Here is a 22,656-nt window from a genome sequence, read left to right as displayed (position 1 = left end):
CCACGTATTACTTGTTCTTGAAATGTCTCTGCTATTTCTTTTATATTAGGTCTTCAATAAAACATGCAGCCACCTCTTTGGCTTCCTTGAGTTACCTAGATTCCTTGAACATAAGAAGCCTTAAACAGTTGAGGATTAATTTCATGCCAGATGATTAGCTTAAAACCTTTTAGGAAAAGAGTATTGTTCTAAATAAAAGCTCTCTAAATGCAGAGTAGTAGGTCTAGGTTTGACATCTGTAGAGTTGTAGAAGTGTAGTGACTATTTTATAACTAAGGAAACCAAGGCCTACCAAAGTGGTGAATTTATTTCTTCATGAATACAGATCTTGATTAAGTATAGTTGTGATTTTGTTATCTGGGGCATTCTTTGACCACAAGGGGACAGACGTGGACAACTAGGATTAATTAAAATGGCTAAGATAGTAGCTGGAACTCCTCATGTGGGAACTCTTTCCCAAGCAGATATACCTCTCTGACAGTAAATAAGTTCTGGGGAGTTGATGAGGGACAGAACAGGCACTTTCCACTACTCCAGGATGCCTCTGTATGACTTGAGTGTGATGTATAGTAATTATGTGATGGGAGGGGGATGGTCTTCCTGTCCCTGAGTTTGAAAGCTGTGAGATTCTTGAAAATGGAGAAGTGATTCTCGAAACCAGGAGTAATTTGAACCTATGCTTTTCTACATTCCTCATCTTTGCTGTCCTAGTGGAATTTCTTGTTGCCCCCTAGGCACTTTGCCACCTTGAATAGAAATAGTAGTAGGAGAAATTTCTGTTGCCTTAGATGTGGGTGTAACTAAGGCATTCTTTTAAGTTGTTTTTTTTTCCCGGATAATTTACTCAGTACCACTCCATATGTTTTCAACATTCGCTTCCATAAGATTTTGAGTTCTAAATTTTCTTCCCCCCATTTCTTCCCCCCATTTCTTCCCCTCTCCCCGAGACAGTGTGCAATCTGATATGGGGTCTACATATACATTCCTATTAAACATATTTTCACATTAGTCATGTTGTAAAGAAGAATTACAACCAATGGAAGGAACCACAAGAAAGAAGAAACAAAACAAAAGAAGAGAGCAAATAGTATGCTTCAATCTGCATTCAGACTCCATAGTTCTTTTTTTTATATATTTTATTATTTAATATTTTTTAGTTTTCAGCATTGATTTCCACAAGATTTTGGGTTACAAATTTTCTTCCCACTTCTACCCCCCTACCCTCCCACTCCAAGATGGCATATATTCTGGTTGCCCTGTTCCCCAGTCAGCCCTCCCTTCCGTCACTCCACTCCCCCCCCGCCCCCCAATCATCCCCTTTCCCCTTACTTTCTTGTAGGGCAAGATAGATTTCTATGCCCCATTGCCTGTATATCTTATTTCCCAGTTGCATGCAAAACCACCTTTTTTTTTTTGAGCATTTGCTTTTAAAACTTTGAGTTCCAAATTCTCTCCCCTCTTCCCTTCCTACCCATCCTCCCTAAAAAGGCAAGAAGTTCAGCATAGGCCACATATGTATCATTATGCAAAACACTTCCATAACAGTCATGTTGTAAAAGACTAACTATATTTCCCTACATCCTACCCTGTCCCCCTTTATTTGATTTTCTCTCTTGAGCCTGTTCCTTTTCAAAAGTGTTTGCTTTTGATTACCTCCTCCCCCATCTCCCCTCCCTTCTGTCATTCCTGCTTTTTTATGTCCTTCCTCTCTGTAGGGTAAGATACCCAATTGAGTGTGTATGTTATTCCCTCTTCAAGTCAAATACAATGAGAGCAAGATTCAGTCATTCCCCCTCACCTGCCCCTCTTCCCTTCCAACAGAACTGCTTTTTCTTGCCACTTTTATGTGACATAATTTACCCCATTCTGTCTCTCCCTTTCTCCTTCTCCCAAGCAACCACAGCTGGAGCTCTGGAAACAGCTGCAGCACTGCATCACCTCTGCTGCCCTGGGGCTGGGGCCAACTGTGCACTCCTCTCACTCCATTCCAGCAGTTTTTCCACTAGCCTGCTCCGTTGTCTTAAGTGTTTGTGGGTAGAGAAGTTTGGTAACTGCCACAGCTCAATGATTCAGGGTCCTGTAGCCTGTTCCGGCCAGCTCCCGGTCTGGTTGGTCCTGACGCCCCACGCTGGGCTGCGCTCAGCTCCCTGCACTGTGCAATAGACCCTTCCCAGCAATCACCCAGGCTCTCCTGGGCTGGATCCCTGCTTCCCTCTGCTATTTTGTGGGTTCTGTAGCTCTAGAATTTGTTCAGAGCCATTTTTTACAGGTGTTTGGAGGGATTTGGGGGGAGAGCAATGCACATCCAGAGAAAGAACCGGACTCTAAATGCAGGTTGAAGCATATATTTTCGCTTTATTTTTTTGTTTTTTTTTCCTTTTGGTCTGTTTCTTCTTTCACAACATGGCTGACATGGAAATATGTTTTACATGATTGTACATATATAGCCCATATCAAATTGTTAACAGTTTTAGGAAAAGGGGAGGGGAGGGAGAGAGAAAAATTTGGAACTCAAAATTATGTAAAAGTGAATGTTAAAATTGTCTTTACATATAGTTGGAAAAAATAAAATACTATTAAAAAAAATTCCATCCTCCTCCCCACCCCCGGCCCCAGCATATTTTCCTGAAACAGTTAAATTCTGACCTAAAAGGATGATGTAAGTTGTAGTACATGTTACTTTCCATTGTGATAGTTTAACAACTTAGAACAGAAAGGAAGGTTGTGAGGCTTAAGTTTGATAGTTTGTTATCAACATTGTCTTGGTATATTTTGACCTTAGTTTCTTTGAAAGCCTTTTAGTGCTGTCTTTTAAAAAAAAAACAAAACCAAAACATTGTTGCAGTGTATATTCTCTCAACTCTACTTTCTTCGCTTTTCCTAGAAGTCTTCCCGTGTCTCTATGAATTCTTGGTAGTTAGCTTTTGGTAGCCTCTGCTTTTACGAAGTAGAAGGGACCTGAGAGGTCATTTAATTTAGTCTCCTTATTTAAAAATACAAAACTTTAGTTTTATCAAATAACTTTATTTTTGTTTGATATTGTGATTTAGAGTTTCTTTCCTTATTTGGTTATTTTATATAAGATAAATTTGGACTCAGGTTACTTAATAAGATGGTCTTTAATCATCTAACTGGGAATGTGCTTAGTTTAGTAGTCTCACTAATGGCAGTGATTAGAGAGGGCTCTGTGGTGAGAGAAGGAAGACAAATGGAGATAGGCTAAGAAAATAGGAAGGGGAGAATCTTGGGAGTGCCTGGCTAGAGGTGAGGGATTGATGTACAGAAGAATTTAAGGGAGCACAGAAGAGATAGCTGGGGCAGGTAGGTATACTCTCTTTCCCCCACTGGCATTTGTACTGGTACTGTCTCCTTTGGCTCCTCCCCAGTCCTCTTCTCATTCATCTTCATCTCTAAAAAGGAGATAATAATAGTACCTACTTCACTGGGTCATTGTAAGGATCACATAAGATAATGTATGTAAACCTAAAAGTACTATGTAAATGTGAGCTATTAATATTTGTGATTCCTCCTTTCCGTATAAAATCTCCTCTTCAAAACCCACTGGTACAAGTAATAAATTTTTCTAGTAGACTATTCTTTTTCTTCTCATTACATTGGAGCACCTGTAAAGGAGTACTCATACGGATGAGATGCAGTAAATTCCTTTTAGTATCAAAGTATTCTTTTCACCTTTGATTTTGCTATTTTTAAAAGAAATGTGCCCAAGAAAGTCTCCTGTTACCCATAATATGAATAGTACACTTCTGATAACTTAGCTGATAGCAGTGTTTAATATGTTCTGTAGTTAAAATATAGTCACCAAGGCTGATAATAATAGTAGTTATTAGCTGACATATATGTAGCAACCTTCCACCTCCAATTTAAAAAAATAGGTTGGTACCAGTTCATTTTAAATAAAGGATTTCATTGATTGTTATGTTAAAAATGTTTTGCCCATTTCTTTTCTCTTTTTCCTTTCTCTTTATATTACCATCTTTCTATCATAGTTTTTAGCGTTTTGCACCTGCCACAACAGTATGTCCATTTTTTATCCCATTCTGTTGTTCAGCACAAGTTGCAAGATGTTGATCCTAAAATAAAAGGTATATAAAGTACTGAGAAAATATGTTACTATGAAAAAGAGCACTGGACTAGGAATCTTGAAAGATGGGTTCTGTGCCTACTTCTCTCACTAATTTGGGGAATAGCCTTAACCTCCCTATGCCCATTTTATCCCTTGAAAAATGTAAATAATTACACCACCAAAATGGAAATTTATAGGGCTTTAAGGTTTGCAGAATGCTTTACATTATCTCATTTTTACCCCATGATAGCTCTTTCATATAAATACCACAGGTATTGTTATCCCCATTTTGCAGATGAATAAATAGAGATTCAGAGAGAAGTTAAGGGACTTACCCATGGTCACATAACTTGTATTAGAGACAGGATTTAAGCCCAGGTCTTTCTGACCAGCACTCTATCTACTTTGTCACACTTCTCATAGAAGACTTTTTACATGCCCTTAAATATCCTTAGGAAGGCCAAGTAGTGATATCCATAGAAGCTGATATACACCTCCTATCCCATCAATCTGTATTCTTCAAAATGCTTCTGTTTTGGAATCATCACTACTTGTCTCCTGGTAGTCAGGTAACAATGATCCCCTTTGCCATAGAGAGCCAAAAAGAGTGTGTATATCTATCCTTCCCCAAAAGGAGGATGGTAGCAGCTAGGTTTTTAGTCATGTGAACAAAAATCTGTCACTACTGGGTCACTAATATGATTGTACCTTTACAACCTTGCTTTTTTAAATATTCAGTGGCTTGTTACCAGGAGTCTTGAATGGAATAATATTATTGTAGCACGTAAAAAGGGATTGAAAATCTTTCCATGTTTTTCTAAGGTCATTGAGCTCATCATTTCTTATAGCATAGTAGTATTACATCACAATCATATACCACAACTTGTTTAGCTATTCCCCAGATGATGGGCCTTCCTGCAATTTTCAGTTCCTTGCAACCATAAAGAGAGCTGCTATAATCATTTTAGAGTATATAGGTTCTTTTCCTTTTTCCCTAATCATCTTTGGAAATAGACCTGTTAGTGGTATTGCTGAGTATAGGCATTTTAATAATCCAAATTGCTCTACAAAATGGTTTGATCAGTTTACAATTCCACCAACAATTAGTGTCCCAAATTTTCCACACCCCCTCTAACATTTGTTGCTTTTTTTTCAATCATTTTAGCCAATCTGATAGGTGTAAAATGATGTCTCAAAGTTTTTTTAATTTGCATTTCTCTAATCAATAATAATTTAGAACATTTTTTCATATGACTACAAATTATTTTGATTTCTTCACAGGAAAACTGCTTGTTCATATCCTTGGCCATTTATCAATTGGGGAATGACTTGTATTCTTATAGATTTGACAGAATTCTCCATATATTTGAGATATGAGACCTTTATCTGAGAAACTGTCTATAAAATTTTTCTTGCATGAAATAATGAGGAGTGAAATGAGCAGAACCAGGAGAGCATTGTGTATAGTAAGAGCGATATTGTTTTAAGAACAAGTTTGAGTGAATAAGTCAGTTTGACTATTATAAATACCCAGATTAACTACAAAGGCCCAAAGAAGGAAGGCTCTATCTGCATCCAGAAAAAGAACTGACAAATAGTTGTAAAGAATGATTTTACAGACACACACACACACACACACACACACACACACGTCAGGGATGGGAAAAAAAGAAATTTTCATAATAACTTTATTATATATTTAAAAGGAAAAACAAGTTGTACATAATAGATTTTCAGTTTCATATGCAATTTTTTTCTTATACTATATTATGGAAATTCTTGTTTTATCTCATAAATTGAAAATAAATTAAATTTAAAAATTTTGAAAGAATGAAAGAAAACATTTAGCTCATAGTTTTGTATAGTGATGCCATGGTGAGCCTGAGCCATTGATGAAATGTAATCCCAGATATTTCTCAAGATCATCAGACTAAGTGAGGTGTTTGGATACCTGACCAATTATGACAGAAGATGTGTGAGTTTTTTTTTATTTTTTTAAGTATTTAATTTATTTGTTCTCAGTTTTCTTTTTTTTTTCTGTTTTTTTTTAAATTTATTTAATATATTTAGTTTTCAGCATTGATTTTCACAAAAATTTGAATTACAAATTTTTCCCCATTTCTACCCTCCCCCCACTCCAAGATGGTGTATATTCTGGTTGCCCCCTTCCCCAGTCAGCCCTCCCATCTGTCACCCCACTCCCCTCCCATCCCCCTTTCCCTTCTTCTCTTGTAGGGCAAGATACATTTCTGTGCCCCATTGCCTGTGTATCTTATTTCCTAGTTGCATGCAAAAACTTTTTTGTTGTTGTTTTTGAACGTCTGTTTTTACAACTTTAAGTTCCAAATTCTCTCCCCTCTTCCCTCCCCACCCACCCTCCCTAAGAAGGCAAGCAATTCAACATAGGCCACATGTGTATCATTATGCAAAACCCTTCCACAATACTCATGTTGTGAAAGATTAACTATGTTTTGCTCCTTCCTAACCTATCCCCCTTTATTGAATTTTCTTCCCTGACCCTGTCCCTTTTCGAAAGTGTTTGTTTTTGATTACCTCCACCCCCATCTGCCCTCCCTTCTATTGTCCCCCCTTTTTTATCTTCTTCCTCCTCCTTTCCTGTGGGGTAAGATACCCAATTGAGTGTGTATGTTATTCCCTCCTCAGATCAAATCCAGTGAGAGCAAGGTTCACTCATTCCACCTTACCTGCCCCCTCTTCCCTTCCTACAGAACTGCTTTTTCTTGCCACTTTTATGCGAGATAATTTACCCCATTCTATCTCTCCCTTTCTCCCTCTCTCAGTATATTCCTGTCTCATCCCTTAAATTGATTTTGTTTTTTTAGGTATCATCCCTTCATATTCAAGTCACCCTGTGCCCTCTGTGTGTGTGTGTGTATGTATGTGTGTGTGTGTGTGTGTGTATATACACACCTACATATATACATACATAGACACACACACACATATATATATATGTATACACACACACATATTATATATATGCATATTCCTTTCATCTACCATGATATTGAGGTCTCATGAATCATACACATCATCTTTCCATGTAGGAATATAAACAAAACAGTTCAACTTTAGTAGGTCTCTTATGATTTCTCTTTCGTGTTTACCTTTTCATGCTTCTTTTGATTCTTGTGTTTGAAAGTCAAATTTTCTATTCAGCTCTGGTCTTTTCACTGAGAAAGCTTGAAAGTCCTCTGTTTTATTGAAAGTCCATATTTTGCCCTGGAGCATGATACTCAGTTTTGCTGGGTAGGTGATTCTTGGTTTTAATCCTAGTTCCATTGACCTGGAATATTGTATTCCAAGCCCTTCGCTCCCTTAATGTGGAAGCTGCCAGATCCTGTGTTATCCTGATTGTTTGTTTTTTCCACAATATTCAAATTGTTTCTTTCTGGCTGCTTGCAGTATTTTCTCCTTGACCTGGGAGCTCTGGAATTTGGCGACAATGTTCCTAGGAGTTTTCTTTTTGGGATCTTTTTGAGGAGATGATCCGTGGATTCTTTCAATTTCTATTTTACCCTCTGGCTCTAGAATATCAGGGCAGTTCTCCTTGATAATTTCTTGAAAGATGATATCTAGGTTCTTTTTTTGATCATGGCTTTCAGGTAGTCCAATAATTTTTAAGTTATCCCTCCTGGATCTATTTTCTAGCTCAGTGGTTTTTCCAGTGAGATATTTGACATTGTCTTCCAGTTTTTCATTCCTTTGGTTCTGTTTTATAATATCTTGATTTCTCATCAAGTCACTAGCTCCCACTTGCTCCAATCTCATTTTTTTTTGCCCTCCCCTCCATCATCCCCCCCCCCCCATTTTTTTTTTTTTATCTTCCTCCCTCTTCTTTCCTGTGGGGTAAGATACCCAACTGAGTATGTATGGTATTCCCCCTCAGGCCAAATCTGATGAGAGCAAGGTTCACTCATTCCCCCCTCACCTGCCCTCTCCCCTCCTCCCACAGAACTGCCTCCTCTTGCCACCTTTATGCGAGATAATCCACCCCATTCTATCTCTCCCTATCTCCCTCTCTCAGTATGTTGCTTTCTCATCCCTTAATTTCATTTTATTTCTTTTAGATATCTTCCCTTCATCTTCAACTCATCCTGTGTCTGCTCTCTCTCTTTTACATATATATATATATGTATATATATATACATATATATATATTTATAAACACACACACATATGTATATATATACACCCATACCTACACATACATACATATACACATAGATATATACATACATACACATTCACTTATATATATACATAAACATATACATATACATACATATATATATATATACACACACACATATATGCATATTCCCTTCAACTACCCTAATACTGAGGTCTCATGAATCCTACACATCATCTTTCCATGTAGGAATGTAAACAAAACAGTTCAACTTTAGTAAGTCCCTTGCAATTTCCGTTTCTTGATTACCTTTTCATGCTTCTCTTGATTCTTGTGTTTGAAAGTCAAACTTTCTATTCAGTTCTGGTTTTTTCACTGAGAAAGTCTGAAAGTCCTCTATTTTATTGAAAATCCATATTTTGCCTTGGAACATGATACTCAGTTTTGCTGGGTAGGTGATTCTAGGTTTTAATCCTAGCTCCATTGACCTTCGGAATATCGCATTCCAAGCCCTTTGATCTCTTAATGTAGAAGCTGCCAGATCTTGGGTTATTCTGATTGGGTTTCCACAATACTCAAATTGTTTCTTTCTGGCTGCTTGCAGTATTTTCTCCTTGATCTGGGAGCTCTGGAATTTTGCAACAATATTCCTGGGAGATTTCTTTTTGGGATCTATTTGAGGAGGCGATTGATGGATTCTTTCAATTTCTATTTTGCCCTGTGGCTCTAGAATATCAGGGCAGTTCTCCTTGATAATTTCTTGAAAGATGGTATCTAGGCTCTTTTTTTGATCATGGCTTTCAGGTAGTCCAATAATTTTAAAATTATCTCTCCTGGATCTATTTTCCAGGTCAGTGGTTTTTCCAAGGAGATATTTCACATTGTCTTCCATTTTTTCATTCCTTTGGTTCTGTTTTATAATATCCTGATTTCTCATAAAGTCACTAGCTTCCACTTGCTCCAATCTAATTTTTAAAGTAGTATTTTCTTCAGTAGTCTTTTGGACCTCCTTTTCCATTTGGCTAATTCTGCCTTTCAAGGCATTCTTCTCCTCATTGGCTTTTTGGAGCTCTTTTGCCATTTGAGTTAGTCTGTTTTTTAAGGTGTTGTTTTCTTCAGTGTATTTTTCAGTATTTTTTTGGGTTTCCTTTAGCAAGTCATTGACTTGTTTTTCTTGCATCATTCTCATTTCTCTTCCCAATTTTTCCTCTACTTCTCTAACTTACTTTTCCCAATCCTTTTTGAGCTCTTCCATGGCCTGAGACCAGTTCATGTTTTTCTTGGAGGCTTTTGTTGTAGGCTCTTTGACTTTGTTGACTTCTTCTGGGTGTATGTTTTGGTCTTCTTTGTCACCAAAGAAAGATTCCAAAGTCCGAGACTGAATCTGGGTGCGTTTTTGCTGCCTGACCATGTTCCCAGCCAACTTACTTGACACTTGAGTTTTTCGTCAGGGTATGACTGCTTGTAGAGCAAAGAGTACTTTGTTCCAAGCTTGAGGGGATGTGCCATTGATTTTAGAGCTATTTCTATACAGCCAGCTCTGCCACCCCAGCACTCCTCCTTCCTCAAGAACCACCAACCCGGACCTGACGCAAATCTTCAGCAGGCTCTGCACTCCTGCTGTGATCCGCCACTTAATTCCTCCCACCACTTGGGCCTGGGGCTGGAAGTAACTGCAGCTGTAGTTCTATAGCTGCACCTCCCCTGCTGCACCTGGGCGGTGGCTGAACAGTGAATTCTGTCCCCTGCTGTTTTTCCCACTAACTTTCTCTGTTGTCTTTGGTGTTTGTGGGTTGAGAAGTCTGGTAACTGCCACAGCTCACTGATTCAGGGTGCTAGGGCCTGTTCTGCCCGGCTCCTGGTCTGGCTGGTCCTGCTGCCTCCCACGCTGAGCTCTGCTCCCTTCCACTCCGTGCGTGATAGACCTCATCTAGTGACCATCTAGGCTGTCCTGGGCTGGGTCCCTGCTTCCCTCTGCTGTTTCGTGGGTTCTGCAGTTCTAGAATTTGTTCAGAGCCATTTTTTTTAGGTTTTTGGAGGGACATGGTGGGGAGCTCACGCAAGTCCCTGCTTTCCAGCCGCCATCTTGGCTCCACCCCTGTGAGTTGTTAGTAGTGTCTATTTCTGTGCTCTACTTTCGTCCTTCTGAATTTATTATATGTATTTGCAGAGAAGGCACTGAATATGACCATTTTTTGTCATAGCTTCCCCTCTACTATGTAATGATTTTCCCCTGACTTTTTGGCTCCCATTATCTTCAGGTGATTTTGGAATTGAACATTCCCTGCTACTTAGAGGTCTAGTGCTACTGTCTGCAAGACAGGGTAGAGGGTGGGGATGGGCATCTATATATGTTTGTAGCACTCTTGTCACCATGGAGACAAAGGGACCATGGATGTCCAAAGAGATAGGTGGTGTGGGTTCTTCAAATCTGAATATGTTTAAGACCCTGTTACCTCTGTTGAGGTAATGAGAATTAAAATCTACTCAATCTCACTACAGGCTACTGACTCATTTTCATTCTCACCCTTCATGGTAAAGCTTCTCTTTCCTAACTCTTAACTTCCTTTCTCCTCTTCCCCACCCATGCTAACCCCCCATTAGCAACCTTGCAGGAGATCTTTCACTGCTTTTTTATTTTCATGGACTAACATCTGGAATGGTGGCTGAAATTCTCATAACAGATTGTAGCTTTAAAGTGAATGGCGAAAGTGGTTGGTTTCAAAACCACCTGCAAATGACAGGAGCCAAAAAAATAAATTAAGGAGGTTTATTTTTACTTTGTGTATTCTTTAAATAATCAACTTTATTTAAAGAGAATGTGGATTTGGAGGGTTTAAAAAAGAATCTTGCAACTTGCTACTGATTATGCGGTTTTATCATTGATTCTCTTGCAGCAGAGTCCTCCTAAGGAGAACAGGCATCTAGAGCAATGGAGGATCTTAGAGTTGTTACCTAGTGTAATTTTTATTTCGTAATCAATGAATCATCACTTCCCCAGCCATGTAGGAACCAAAATGATACTTCCTAGTGTTCTGTGGTTGCTTCCCCCACCCCAAATAAAAAAGGGCAGGTTGATATTATTTAACTTAAAAATAAACATGACTACATTTACTGTATGTTTAAAATGGTTTTTCCAGGTCCCCTTTCTCCTATCCTATTCCTTTTCCTTCAGACTACTGTATTTCCACATCCATTTTCAGCCTTTCTACAACTTCCTCAGTACCATGTCCCCTTTTGTCCCATTCTTTTCAAAAAAGATTGTAATACGTCAGTTCCTAAACCCGAAATAAGAAGTTTAGAAGGTTTGGAGATAGTGTGTTACAATGAAAAGAGCACTGGAGGAGGAATCTGTAGAATTGGATGCTTTTTCTGACTCCAAACCAGCACTCTATCCACATTACCACAGTGCCTCTCATAAAAAGGAACGTATTCACATAGCTATTACGTGCCCATTGAGATCCCTAGGAAGGCCAACTAGTCAGATCCATAGAGGGTAATGAGGAGCAGTAGTCAGTAACCTTTCCTATCCCTTACCAACACCCTATTATTTATCCAAATGCCTCTTTTAGAAATCATTACTGCTGGTGTCCTGGAAGCAAGCCTCCTTGCTCTCTTTTCCCACAGAGAACCTGAAAACGGATAGTAGCATTACCCAAATTTTTATTTTATATTCAATTGCTTGCATTGAATATTAAATTCCTCCAAGAGAGGAATACTTTTAAGATGATCTAGTTCCACTATGTATGTAGTTGAATGTGTGGTTTTTTTTAAATGAAATAATTTATAAATAAGATTTCTTTTTAAAAAAAGTTTTCTTTAATTATACCCACCCCCCAACTGGCATTTGCATAGGGCTTTAAGGTTGCAAAGTGTCTTTAAACACATTTTCATTTGATTTTAAATAATAATTCTTGCCCCAGCTTTCTCATAATATTGTTGAGAGTCTGCACTTTCCCCTTCCCACTAGCCTGGATGGGGGTGGGGGGTGGGGCAGAAGATTCCAGCCTGAGCAGGCCAGTGGTACTGCCCTCACCCTTTTCTCACAAAAAAGCCCAACCTCAATCTTCCTGCCAGCTTATCTATATAGGCAGGATCAACCTCCTTTCCCCTACCCCATCCCGGATATGAGGGACCCCAGCATCCCCTTTTTGCTGTGACTTTTAGGACCATTCCTCTTTCCCACTCGTGGTAGACCACTCCTGTGAGACAAACATCCCAGTGCATCTTAAGGACTATTGGGCCTTGCCAACTTAGGATCTTTCCTGCCTTTCTACTAAACCTGCAACTGAACTCCAGTTAGAGTGTGAACAAGGACTATCTTCTTTTTCTGTTTGTATCTTGAATGCTTAGCACATGAAAATTTTTCTTTCATTCATCAGTTGTATGGGGAAGAGCTTTGAGAAGGTTAAACTGCCACAAAAAGAAAAAACATATAAATGTTCAAAAGAGAACTAAATTTATCACAGATTTGAAACAAGTGTTTAGGAAAAGCTAAGATAGTTATTTCTATTTTACCTAATCCTCCTTGCCTACTACCATTATACTAAGACTTCTTGGACTCCTTGATCTTCTGTCTTTCCATTGGTTTTTCCCAGCTTTCTATATTAAATATGTATTTCTTCTGACCTTCAAAGCATTGGATTGTTCTTAACCTATTTTTCTCTTCCTCCGTTCTGTGAACTCTTTTTCTTTGCACTCCAGAAACTTTCTGGTAATCAATTTCATTCTTTTTTTTTTTTTTCATTCTCGTATTTTCACACGGTGACCCTTAGAGCTGGAATTCATTTGGCAAGTAGATAATAATTACTTTCAACCTTTTTAAAAATTTTTCCAAAAACATTCTTTTCAAGGATTTTTTCCATTTTCAAAGGCACTGGCTCAAGAGGACTTGTCTATGGTACTACTTCTTTCCACTGAGGCCTAATATGCAAGCATAGTGAAGGATCCATCTGGTGATTATCTGCCTGGCAGAAGTTAAGGTCCTGATAGTGGATGCTATGGGAGAATATAGTTGTGTATTTGTTCAGTAAACAGCTGTTCACATATCACCTTGCTTGTGTACCCAAGAAGTCCAATGAGAGTGTCAGGGCCACTGAACCTGGAGAGTTATCTTTGCTGTGTTGTAATCTTGGGTATCCATTAATGTTTTCTTCTTCATAACCATCCTGCCTTTGTGTCTAATTTAGACCATAAACCCATGGTGCTGGAATTATGTTTATTTCTTTATAGTGTTTAGGATAGCATTATACTAATTTTTAGCTAATTTTATAACCAACATTTAAATAAATATTGCCTGTTTGGCTCCTTACTGGGCTTTTATACTGATACTTGGTTTTAGTTTTCAGATTTCCTATACAGTTTAAAAATAGTCTTCTGTGCATTATTCCACTCCCACCTCAAATTGAGTTAACTTTGAGCTTTCTTTGTAAGCATATTTTCCATATCATCATCATTATAATGAGCTCTTTGATATCAGACTGTCACTGATATAATTGCTAAGAAGAAATAGAGGTTCTTAGAGGTTTGGTAGAGATTTAAAATTTGGCAGTAGCTGCAAAGTTTTTTCTAACACAGGCCCTGACTTTCCTCCTCTTATTGAGCTGAGCATTTTATAAGAAAATAAATAGTAGACATTTTATTAGTAGGGGCATTTTGCTTAATTAAGCAGGCTCCATTCTTAAGTCTTCATGGGGACTTAAGAGGGTTAAGCAGTACTTTTGACTATGGTTGCTGCTTATATTGTAAAACAAGGGGGTACTATATTCATGTTTATTCCCTCAGACATTTCCCTCCATCTCTGTGTTGTTCTTGGAGACGAGTGATAGATTATCAGAAAAGAAACTAGCCACAAAGAGCAAGTTTCTAATCATAAATTAAATCTGACTTGATCATTCTCTTCTGAGTTTTAAAACATCTTTTGAATCTTTTTTTTCTGACTTTTTAGAAATGGTGGGCAGTCAAACTTGATCCTCATTTTCCTATCCTATCTGTGTGGATAAGTTGTATTTCAAGTTTTTTGTTCTTCTCCAGGAGACAGGAGCAGTTCCAGAAAAACCCCGACAGTTACAATGGTGCTGTACGTGAGAACTACACCTGGTCTCAGGACTACAGTGACCTGGAGGTTAAGGTGCCAGTGCCCAAGCATGTCCTTAAAGGGAAGCAGGTAATAAGCGTTAGAGTTTCTGAGTAACAGATGGATCTTATATTTGCCAGCCCCTGAGTGCCCATAATTCTAGCACAGGTGACAACTTGTTACTTCAAGGGTGATAGATAACCTTTGCTTAATCCAAGGCAGCACTTTAAGTTTTGCAGATGTTAGGCTTGCTGAGCATGATGTGAGACAGAGTACATCTTTTATATTCACCTAATGAAGATGTGATCCAGTGATGATCTACTATGGAAAGAGACAGTTACTGGTAAACATCCTGGGGTGAAATTGTTTTAGAAGTAAGTAGGCAGCTTTAATGATCCATTACTTTATTTTTCCACTTAGGTTTTTTTTTCCCTACCCAAGAATATATTTTATCTCTTTCACTATGTTTCCTTGCTATTACTTGTAACATTTTACAGCTTTTGGGCAACATATATTCTTGCTGATTGGTAATACTTCCTTGAAATCATTTTTGTCTTTCCTAGAAAGAACACTGTTTAAATTAATATGTTTGTCTCTCTCTTCAGATATTGTCAACATACCACATGTATATTATAAATGTAGTAATTAAACTATACTTGGCATTTACATGCATTTTTATCCCTTCAAAGAAAAACTTGGTTCTCTCTTTAATTCCTGACCTGTTTCCTGATTCACTCACCTTTTCACATGCATTCTGTATATAGTACCATCTGGATGTCTCACTGGCACCATAAACTGAAAAATATATAAAGCAGAACTCATTCTTTTCCCTGTCCCCTCAATCCTACTCCTGTCCCAACTTACCTATATCTTTCCAGTGATAGCACCTTCCTTCAGTCTTGCATGCTTTTAATCTTGAAATAATCTTTGACTCTTCCACTATCTACATTTCTTGTCAGTTCTTTGTACATATGGTCACCAAAAGTATTTGCCACTGTGAAGGAGGAGATCCAGCACAGAGTCCAGGTTGAATAGGGATTCCCAGTGAATGGCGAGGTCTTCCACATGCTCCTGTTTACAGAAGATATTATTTTGCTTGCATCAAACCCTAAGACGTGAACCATTTGATAAATATAATCCATAAAACAAACTATATCATACCAAAGAATAATGATTTATTCAGACATTGTCTACTAGACTGAGAAGGTCCCTGGAAAAATCAAGTGTCAAGCACATGGCTTTGCTTAACAGTCTTTTTCATTAATTTGGGTGAGTATCCTTTTTAGGTATCATAAACAAGTTTTAAGATTGAGATCAACTTATACCTTCTTTTTCCTCTTATTCATAAGTTTACTGTTTGTTAGAAATATTCTTGACACTGAAATTCAGGTATCAAAGGCAATTTATTATTTTCAAGGAATGCAAAGGAATTGGTAAACATTCCTTCCCAGGAGCGGACTCCACCTTTCTTTAGGAAGGGGGAGTGGAGTGTACAGGAGTGAGACCAACTTTATTCTATTAGACTGACATAGATTGATGCACCATCAGCCAGTACCTCCCTTCAGAGAACGGATTGGTCCGCTCCCTTCTAGGTCACAATCTTCCCTATATGACCCCAACATGCAACTCCTTGGCATGTTCCCCCCTCGTCAACATATGTCCCATGTTCAAAAATGGCGGAAAACTCCAATTAAACCAATTAAGCATGCATGGTAGCCATTTGACCCAGTTTTCTCTTCAACCCTGACTGTTATCTGTCCAGTTTAGACCAGTTCTCCTACATTCTGGGCCTGAGGCATCCACCAAAACCACAAAGTTGATTTGGATTGGTTGAGGACTCTTATCCTGGTTAATTTTTACTCCCTCTTTGTTCAAGCTGACAATTAATTATTCTGTGGAACTCAACTCTTCTGTGGAAACCTAACTTTCCCTACCTTTAACCCATCTCTCACATGTTGAAAAGATCTTTTCCAATATATATTATGATTTGAAACATTGTTCACACAATTCTGGCTTCTAGGGCAGTTGTCTATCCCATGTTGGTTTTTCCTCCCCCACCCTTCTTTACCCCAGGAATCATCTCTATTGCTATTTTGCTGGCTTTGCATAGATTTCAAAATCCTACATTCATATCCATTGTTACCTTTTCTAAGGAGTTACAGCTTGGCTTTTCATCTAAGAATAGCTTTTTTTATGGCTCCTTCTAATGCTATGAATTAAACTGATCCTATCATGATATCTTCCACATAAGCAATTACTTTATTTGATATTTCAATAGAATATAAGCTCCTAGAAGGCAGCTACTATTTCCTTTGTTTCCTTAGAGCTTCGAATATGGTAGGTGTTTAATAAATTTTTATTGAATAGAAAACTCCAATTTCATTTATATCGATGCCTTAAAGGTGAAAAGTTTTATGTCCCACCTCATCTTTTGAACAGTTTGATTTTTTTCTCTTCTCTACTTTGTATTCTTTGTTCTGTTATGCTAATAATAGCTGACATTTGTATAGTGGTAGTTTACAAAAGTAATTTATATAACCTGATAATATCTCATTTGCTTCTCCAAAGAATGTGCAAGGTAGCTCAAATAAGTGAGCTCATTAAAATGAGGATGTAGAGGCATTAGAGAAGTGAAGTGTTTTGCACATTGTAGGTCCTTAATGTTTGTTCACTTGAATTGTGCATAGCCCTTAGCTAGTCAAGACATGTCTTAATCCCTGGTCTTCTGACTTCATGTCCAATTTTTGTTTTGTTTTGCTTTTGCTACTACAGATGATCTTTGAGTCCCCGTCTCAATTTTTTAATCATCTTAAAGGATTTCATGTCAAACTTAAGACTTCTGAGGAAGTTTGTCATGTCTTGGATTTTTCCAACTTGTATTTTTTTTTTCTTCTTGAGTTATTACTTTCTATCTGGATTGACTTATTCTCAGCTCTTCTCTGAAGTTAACAGTTACCCGTCAGCCATAGTTAATTTCAAATAGATCATGTGACAGACACTTCTGAGAAATAATTGTAGCAACCTAGTTGATAAAAAAAAATTTTGTCCTATCTAGGTTATGGGGAGTGTGTTCTAGGAGAATGATGGGGAAGCATGAGAAGCTTTTTCTGGATGGATCCTTAGAATAAAATTTAAAACACTTGAGTCCCCTAGCTTCATTTTTGCCCCTGAATTATCATGATCACTTTTCTTCATCCCTCTTCTTATTGATTTATTTCCCTTTCTCTAGAATAGTTAGGGAACAGAATATGTTTGTATCTCATTGTGTCATGAGGATGAATAAAAAAGTGTTCATATTTCAGATTCACAACTTTTGATAGTTGTGCTGATGAATCTTAACAAATAGCCCCCTTTCAAAATGAGTATTTAAAAATTTCACAGTTAAAATTTCGGATACTTCCAGTCTCCTCTTTAGTTTTTATTTTGGTGAATTTCCAATTGGGAAAGTAACAAAGTCCGCTTTGTTATATTTATCAAGTTTCTGTTTTGTTTCCTCATCATTGCCATGTGCTATATATTATCAACTTTTAGTGTAGCTAAAAGGTTGTTAATGCCACTTTTGAAACAAACTAGGACAACCAGTCAGTTGACAAGCATTTGAGTATCTCCTAGGTAGAAAACGTTTGGCCTTATTATGACACTTGCTTAAAACTTTGCCAAAGCCTTCCATGTGATAATGTGGTGTGTCAGTGCTCTGCTAGTACACTGATTTCATCTTGAATATCCTCACTTTTTTAAACACTAGCTGAAGATAGCCTCATTTGCCTGATTTGGTGTTCCCTGCTCTCCATTCAGACTTCTTGGCAATGTAATTTGGAGTCACCAAGACAGTATGTCATAGGTTGATATATGTCGTAGGGTGTGGTTCTCTCTAAAATTTTGCTGTCACGTAGCAGTCTTATAAGGTCAGTGACCCATCATATTAAAGGAAAGGATAGTGAACCTTGTAGATGAGATGACCTGTATTGAGATCTTGCCACTGAATCTGCTATTTAGTGCAGCTGCCATTTGTGCTAAGCAAGCACACACATGTGTGACTGTGCTCTCTCTCTCTCTCAGACACGCGTGTGTGCGCACACACACACACACAAGATATTTTTTCATGTTTTAGAAATTGTTCAGAAGAAAAATTTGACATCTTGTGGTAAATGTCAGCAATGAAGTTTCCATTAGAGAGACATCTACAATGGAGGTCACATATAAATAAATACACTAAGGCAGGTTCTTATCTTTTTCACATTTTGATTCATTATGAAAATTAACAGATTTCATTAAAATGTAGCTTTTGTAAAACTAAATTGTTTGATCCCTTGCTCTTTGAGAAATTACTTCTGTCCATTAGCACCATTATACCATTTTAACAATTTTGACTAACTCCTATTGGCAGACTTCTCCATTCTTTGCTTCCATCCACATACTCTAGCCATAGGGGTCTTCCTACTGTTCCTTGATCATGACACTCCATCTCCTGACTCCATGTCCCCCATGCCTGAAATTCTTTCTTTCCTTGTTTTTTCCTCATGACTTACCCAGCTTCTTTTAAGACTTGGCTCAAGTCCTATCTTTTACAAGAAACCTTCCTCCCTCTCCTGTGTTGTCTCTTCCTCCCTCACATAAAGTGGGCAATCTCTAGTTGGCCCAATCTATATCTTGCCACTGGACCCAGATGGCTCCAGAGGAGAAAGGGAGGCTGGTGACTTTGCACAACCTTCCCTTACTTAAATCCAATTCACTTGCAAGTCATGGCATCACCTTCCTGATGGACAAACAACAACCTGTGAATAGTACAAACTGCCCCACTGGGGACCCAACTGGCCAGTTCCAGTTGGGCAAAATGGTACTTTCCTTCCTTCTTCCTTTCTTCCCCTTCTCTCCACTCCTTCCCTTCCCAGCCCAAACTCCAAGTGACCATTGTTTGGGCCCTGATGGCTCAGAGTGAATGTAAATAGCAATCGTTCCTGTTTTGGCCAGAAACCCTGAGGGTCTTCCCCTCCCAGATTGATTTTTTTTTTTTTGACTAGGTAGAAGGGGCCATTCTTTGCCTCATTTCTTACTTAGCCTTAATCATTAAATGGGCATTGCCTCAGTCAAACTGAGACCTGGGAAAAACCTTAGCTTAAAAAGATCAAGATCTCCCACTATATCTGGGGCCATCTCCAGTCGTTCTGATCTGTATCTTGCCACTGGACCCAGATGCCTCTGGAGGAGAAAGTGAGGCTGGGGACTTTGCACAGCCCTCACTCACTGGCAAGTCACTACATTGCATTCCTGATGTCGTGTTCTTCTTCGAGGGAATGAAGGAGGAACAACAGAAACAACAACCTTCACATAAATCACAGCTCTACAGTCACAACTATTGCCTTCCTTTTGAGATTACTTCCCATCCACACTGTATATGTCTTCTTTATACTTAGTTGTTTGCATATTATCTCCCTGATTAGAATGTGAGCTCCTTGAGGGAAAGGACTGTTTTTGCCTTTTTTTATATCCCAAGTACTTAATGCTGGCACAAAGTAAGAATTTAATAAATAATTCGTTGACTGAAAAAGAAGGGACAAGATTTGGCAACTGATTGGATGTATGGGGTGAGAGTGGAGATCCAAGGATGACATTGAAGTTGTAAACCTGGGTGACTGGAAGGATAGTAGTTCCCGTGACAGTCTAGTCGCTAATCCTCTATGGATCTCAGTTTTCTTGTGTGTAAATTGAAGACATTGAATTAGATAATTTCCAAGGTCCCTTCCATCTCAAAATCCTATATTCAAATGTTACAGAACTTGATGTAATTTTGTCAATATATTTGCTACCTAATAATGGAGAAGGGCAGAATAAATTAATACTTGTTCATTTGTATCAGGCTTTTATAGCATGTAATTTTAATGTTCTGAATGGTAAGATTTAACTTGAAGGATGAACAAGCCTATATACACATTTATAACAGGGTTCAACTGTTATCACTTGGCTATTTTTTTCCATTTCAGTAAAAGATTTGGTTTTATATTTGTGTCCTGAACTAAACTACACAACTTTTATGCATCAAAATGCATCATTTCATTAAAATAAAACATTAAGGAAAATTGCCTGACTTTTTTCCATTGCTTCATGAAATAGATGTGTTTTAGCAAAGTTGTGAGACAGATTAGAGTAAATTCTATTTATCCATTCAATTTCATTACAAAATTGAAGGTGTATTACTATATTTAATTTTTTCCCAAGAATTTATGTTAGAAAAATTTGGTAGCAGATGGGTTAAGAGTGTGACCAGCTCGTGGCATACCGAGTATTGAAGCACCCAACATTCTATATTTGCCAAAGCTGTTTTTCACCTTCCACTTCACATTTTATTTTGTAGGGATACTTTATAGACCCCCACCATTCCAAAAAAAGCCATTTTTCTCTATCCTGGAAAGTTATTTGCTGTAGACTCAACAACCACCAGGATTTAGCTCCCCTCCTCCTTTTGTCTGGCTATCTATCATGTTTAATGGAGTTGGGCTATAATATCATGCTTTGTCAGCAAATGTCTGGAGATAGCTTAATCTTGAAGTTAGTTTCTGTAAAAATGAAGGACCACCATACTTAACTAGTTCTATACATTTGAAATACTGTACATGTTGTATTTATTTACAACAAATGATAACCATTTTTAACTTTTGAGTGTAATCTTTTGCTGGATATAATCTTGGTAAATTTATACTAATCATCCCTAATGTGATATCTGAATTTACACTCTATTTTCTATCTCTTGCAAATAAATGTTCTGCTCCCCATCTTATGAATTTAGTCCTTATCTCACGAGACACTCTTCCTCTTCTTCCATGATATGACTTTCAATTATTTCCTTTTCTTACGTTTTCAGGTGTCTGTGGATCTCAGCAGTAGTTCTATCCGTGTGACAATACTAGAAGGGAGTGGGGAACGTGTTCTCATGGAAGGAAAATTCACCCATAAAATCAACACTGAAAGTTCTTTATGGAGCCTTGAACCAGGGAAATGTGTCTTGGTAAGGATAATGTAGTCTTCTGATATTTTGTTAGTTTGCTTATTTCCCCTCTTTGGTGTTCTTGATGTTGTTGTTTTAGTAAATCTGTATTTGAGTAAATCTGTCTTTGGAGACTTGGTCAATCCACCAGTACATTTAATTTCTACAGACAATGAAGGTGGATGATGAACTGGGCCCAGAAATGAGTAGGAGGAAGAGAAGGGACAGAGTTGGGTTTCATTTCAGTTCATAACCTTTTGAAATAAAAAGTCTTACTCTACTTAAGTAGTGAGATTTACAACTCCAGTTGGAGCAAATCATAGAGTGCATACAAAATTTTAGTGGAAAAAAAATGGGGGGGGTTGATCTTCATCTGCTCTGAATGTTGTCTAAGTCTTCTGAAAAAGCCCATATCCTTTCCACACTACTCTATTGAATTGAGAAGTTAGGTGCATAGTTGCTATGAGTCTGTGTTGTTTAGTATTGTCTTTGTATAGTTTTAGTTACTTTGGGGCAATAATAAGCACTTTTTCTTTTTTTCTTTCAGTCAGATGAATGTGCGGGTATATGTAGCCACAAGTGCCCTTCTTGATCTTTTCCTCTTCTTTGGTGCATTGATAGGTCTGTGATCTCATTCAGGTGGAGGTGCTCTTCGGTAGTGTAGGTCACAGCCTGTCCTGGGCAATTCTTGTCCATATTGCTCTGTAAATCCTCTATGGAATTTATTATAAACCTGGCACAGAAGCATGACATAGTAGCAGAGGGGGGAAATATTAATTATTGAGACATTCATGGAAGTTCTCCACCAAAAGCAGAGGAAATTCTATTCTTAATGAATTTAACTAACAGAGAGAAATTGGTTGTTAGTGTGGAAATGTTAGGAACTCCCAAGGGGAAGTGGCCATTCCCTCTTAGAGTTTGTGGTAGAGAAGAAGAGGAAATCAAGGCATAATCTGGCATGTACCCTAGTTTTTGGGAAAGCAGATTTTAGAGGGTCCGGGGAATAGGTGGGATCCCATGGATTAAAGTGTTTCAGGAAAAGTTATCCTTGGAGGGATGGGAGATGCTGAAGAATGAAATTCAGAAGACAGAAAGAGAAACAGTTCCAATGAGGAGGAAAAATGGAATTTGTATGTAAGTATGACATGGTTATATAAAAGTAATATCAGGAATTCTAAAGTTCAGAATGTGCTGAGGCTGGTAAGAGAAGCTAAGGACAACAAAAAATTTTTAAAAAAAAGTATTGGGAGAAAAAGAAGAATCAAAGACAGGCTAGGACCTTCACTTGGGACAATAATTGACAACAGAGAAAAGACAGAGCTGCTCATTTTTTAATTTCTTCTGTTTTCTCAGCTGGAGAA

At 37.9% G+C, this 22,656-nt stretch overlaps 1 protein-coding gene across 1 annotated transcript in view; it reads left to right on the top strand.

Annotated features, from left to right (window-relative positions):
• Positions 1 to 22,656, top strand: part of NUDCD3 (NudC domain containing 3) — a 132,822-nt gene that overhangs the window by 74,441 nt on the left and 35,725 nt on the right. The window contains exons 3-4 of the mRNA XM_036751758.1: positions 14,271 to 14,403; positions 21,173 to 21,316. Of these exons, the coding sequence (XP_036607653.1) occupies positions 14,271 to 14,403; positions 21,173 to 21,316 (277 nt within the window). The remainder of the gene's footprint in view (positions 1 to 14,270; positions 14,404 to 21,172; positions 21,317 to 22,656) is intronic.

Source organism: Trichosurus vulpecula, chromosome 3 (assembly GCF_011100635.1).
Source record: "Trichosurus vulpecula isolate mTriVul1 chromosome 3, mTriVul1.pri, whole genome shotgun sequence".
NCBI classification, from domain to species: Eukaryota; Metazoa; Chordata; class Mammalia; order Diprotodontia; family Phalangeridae; genus Trichosurus; species Trichosurus vulpecula.
Note: the sequence above shows the minus strand (reverse complement) of the source record. Positions and strands in the feature narration are given on the sequence as shown.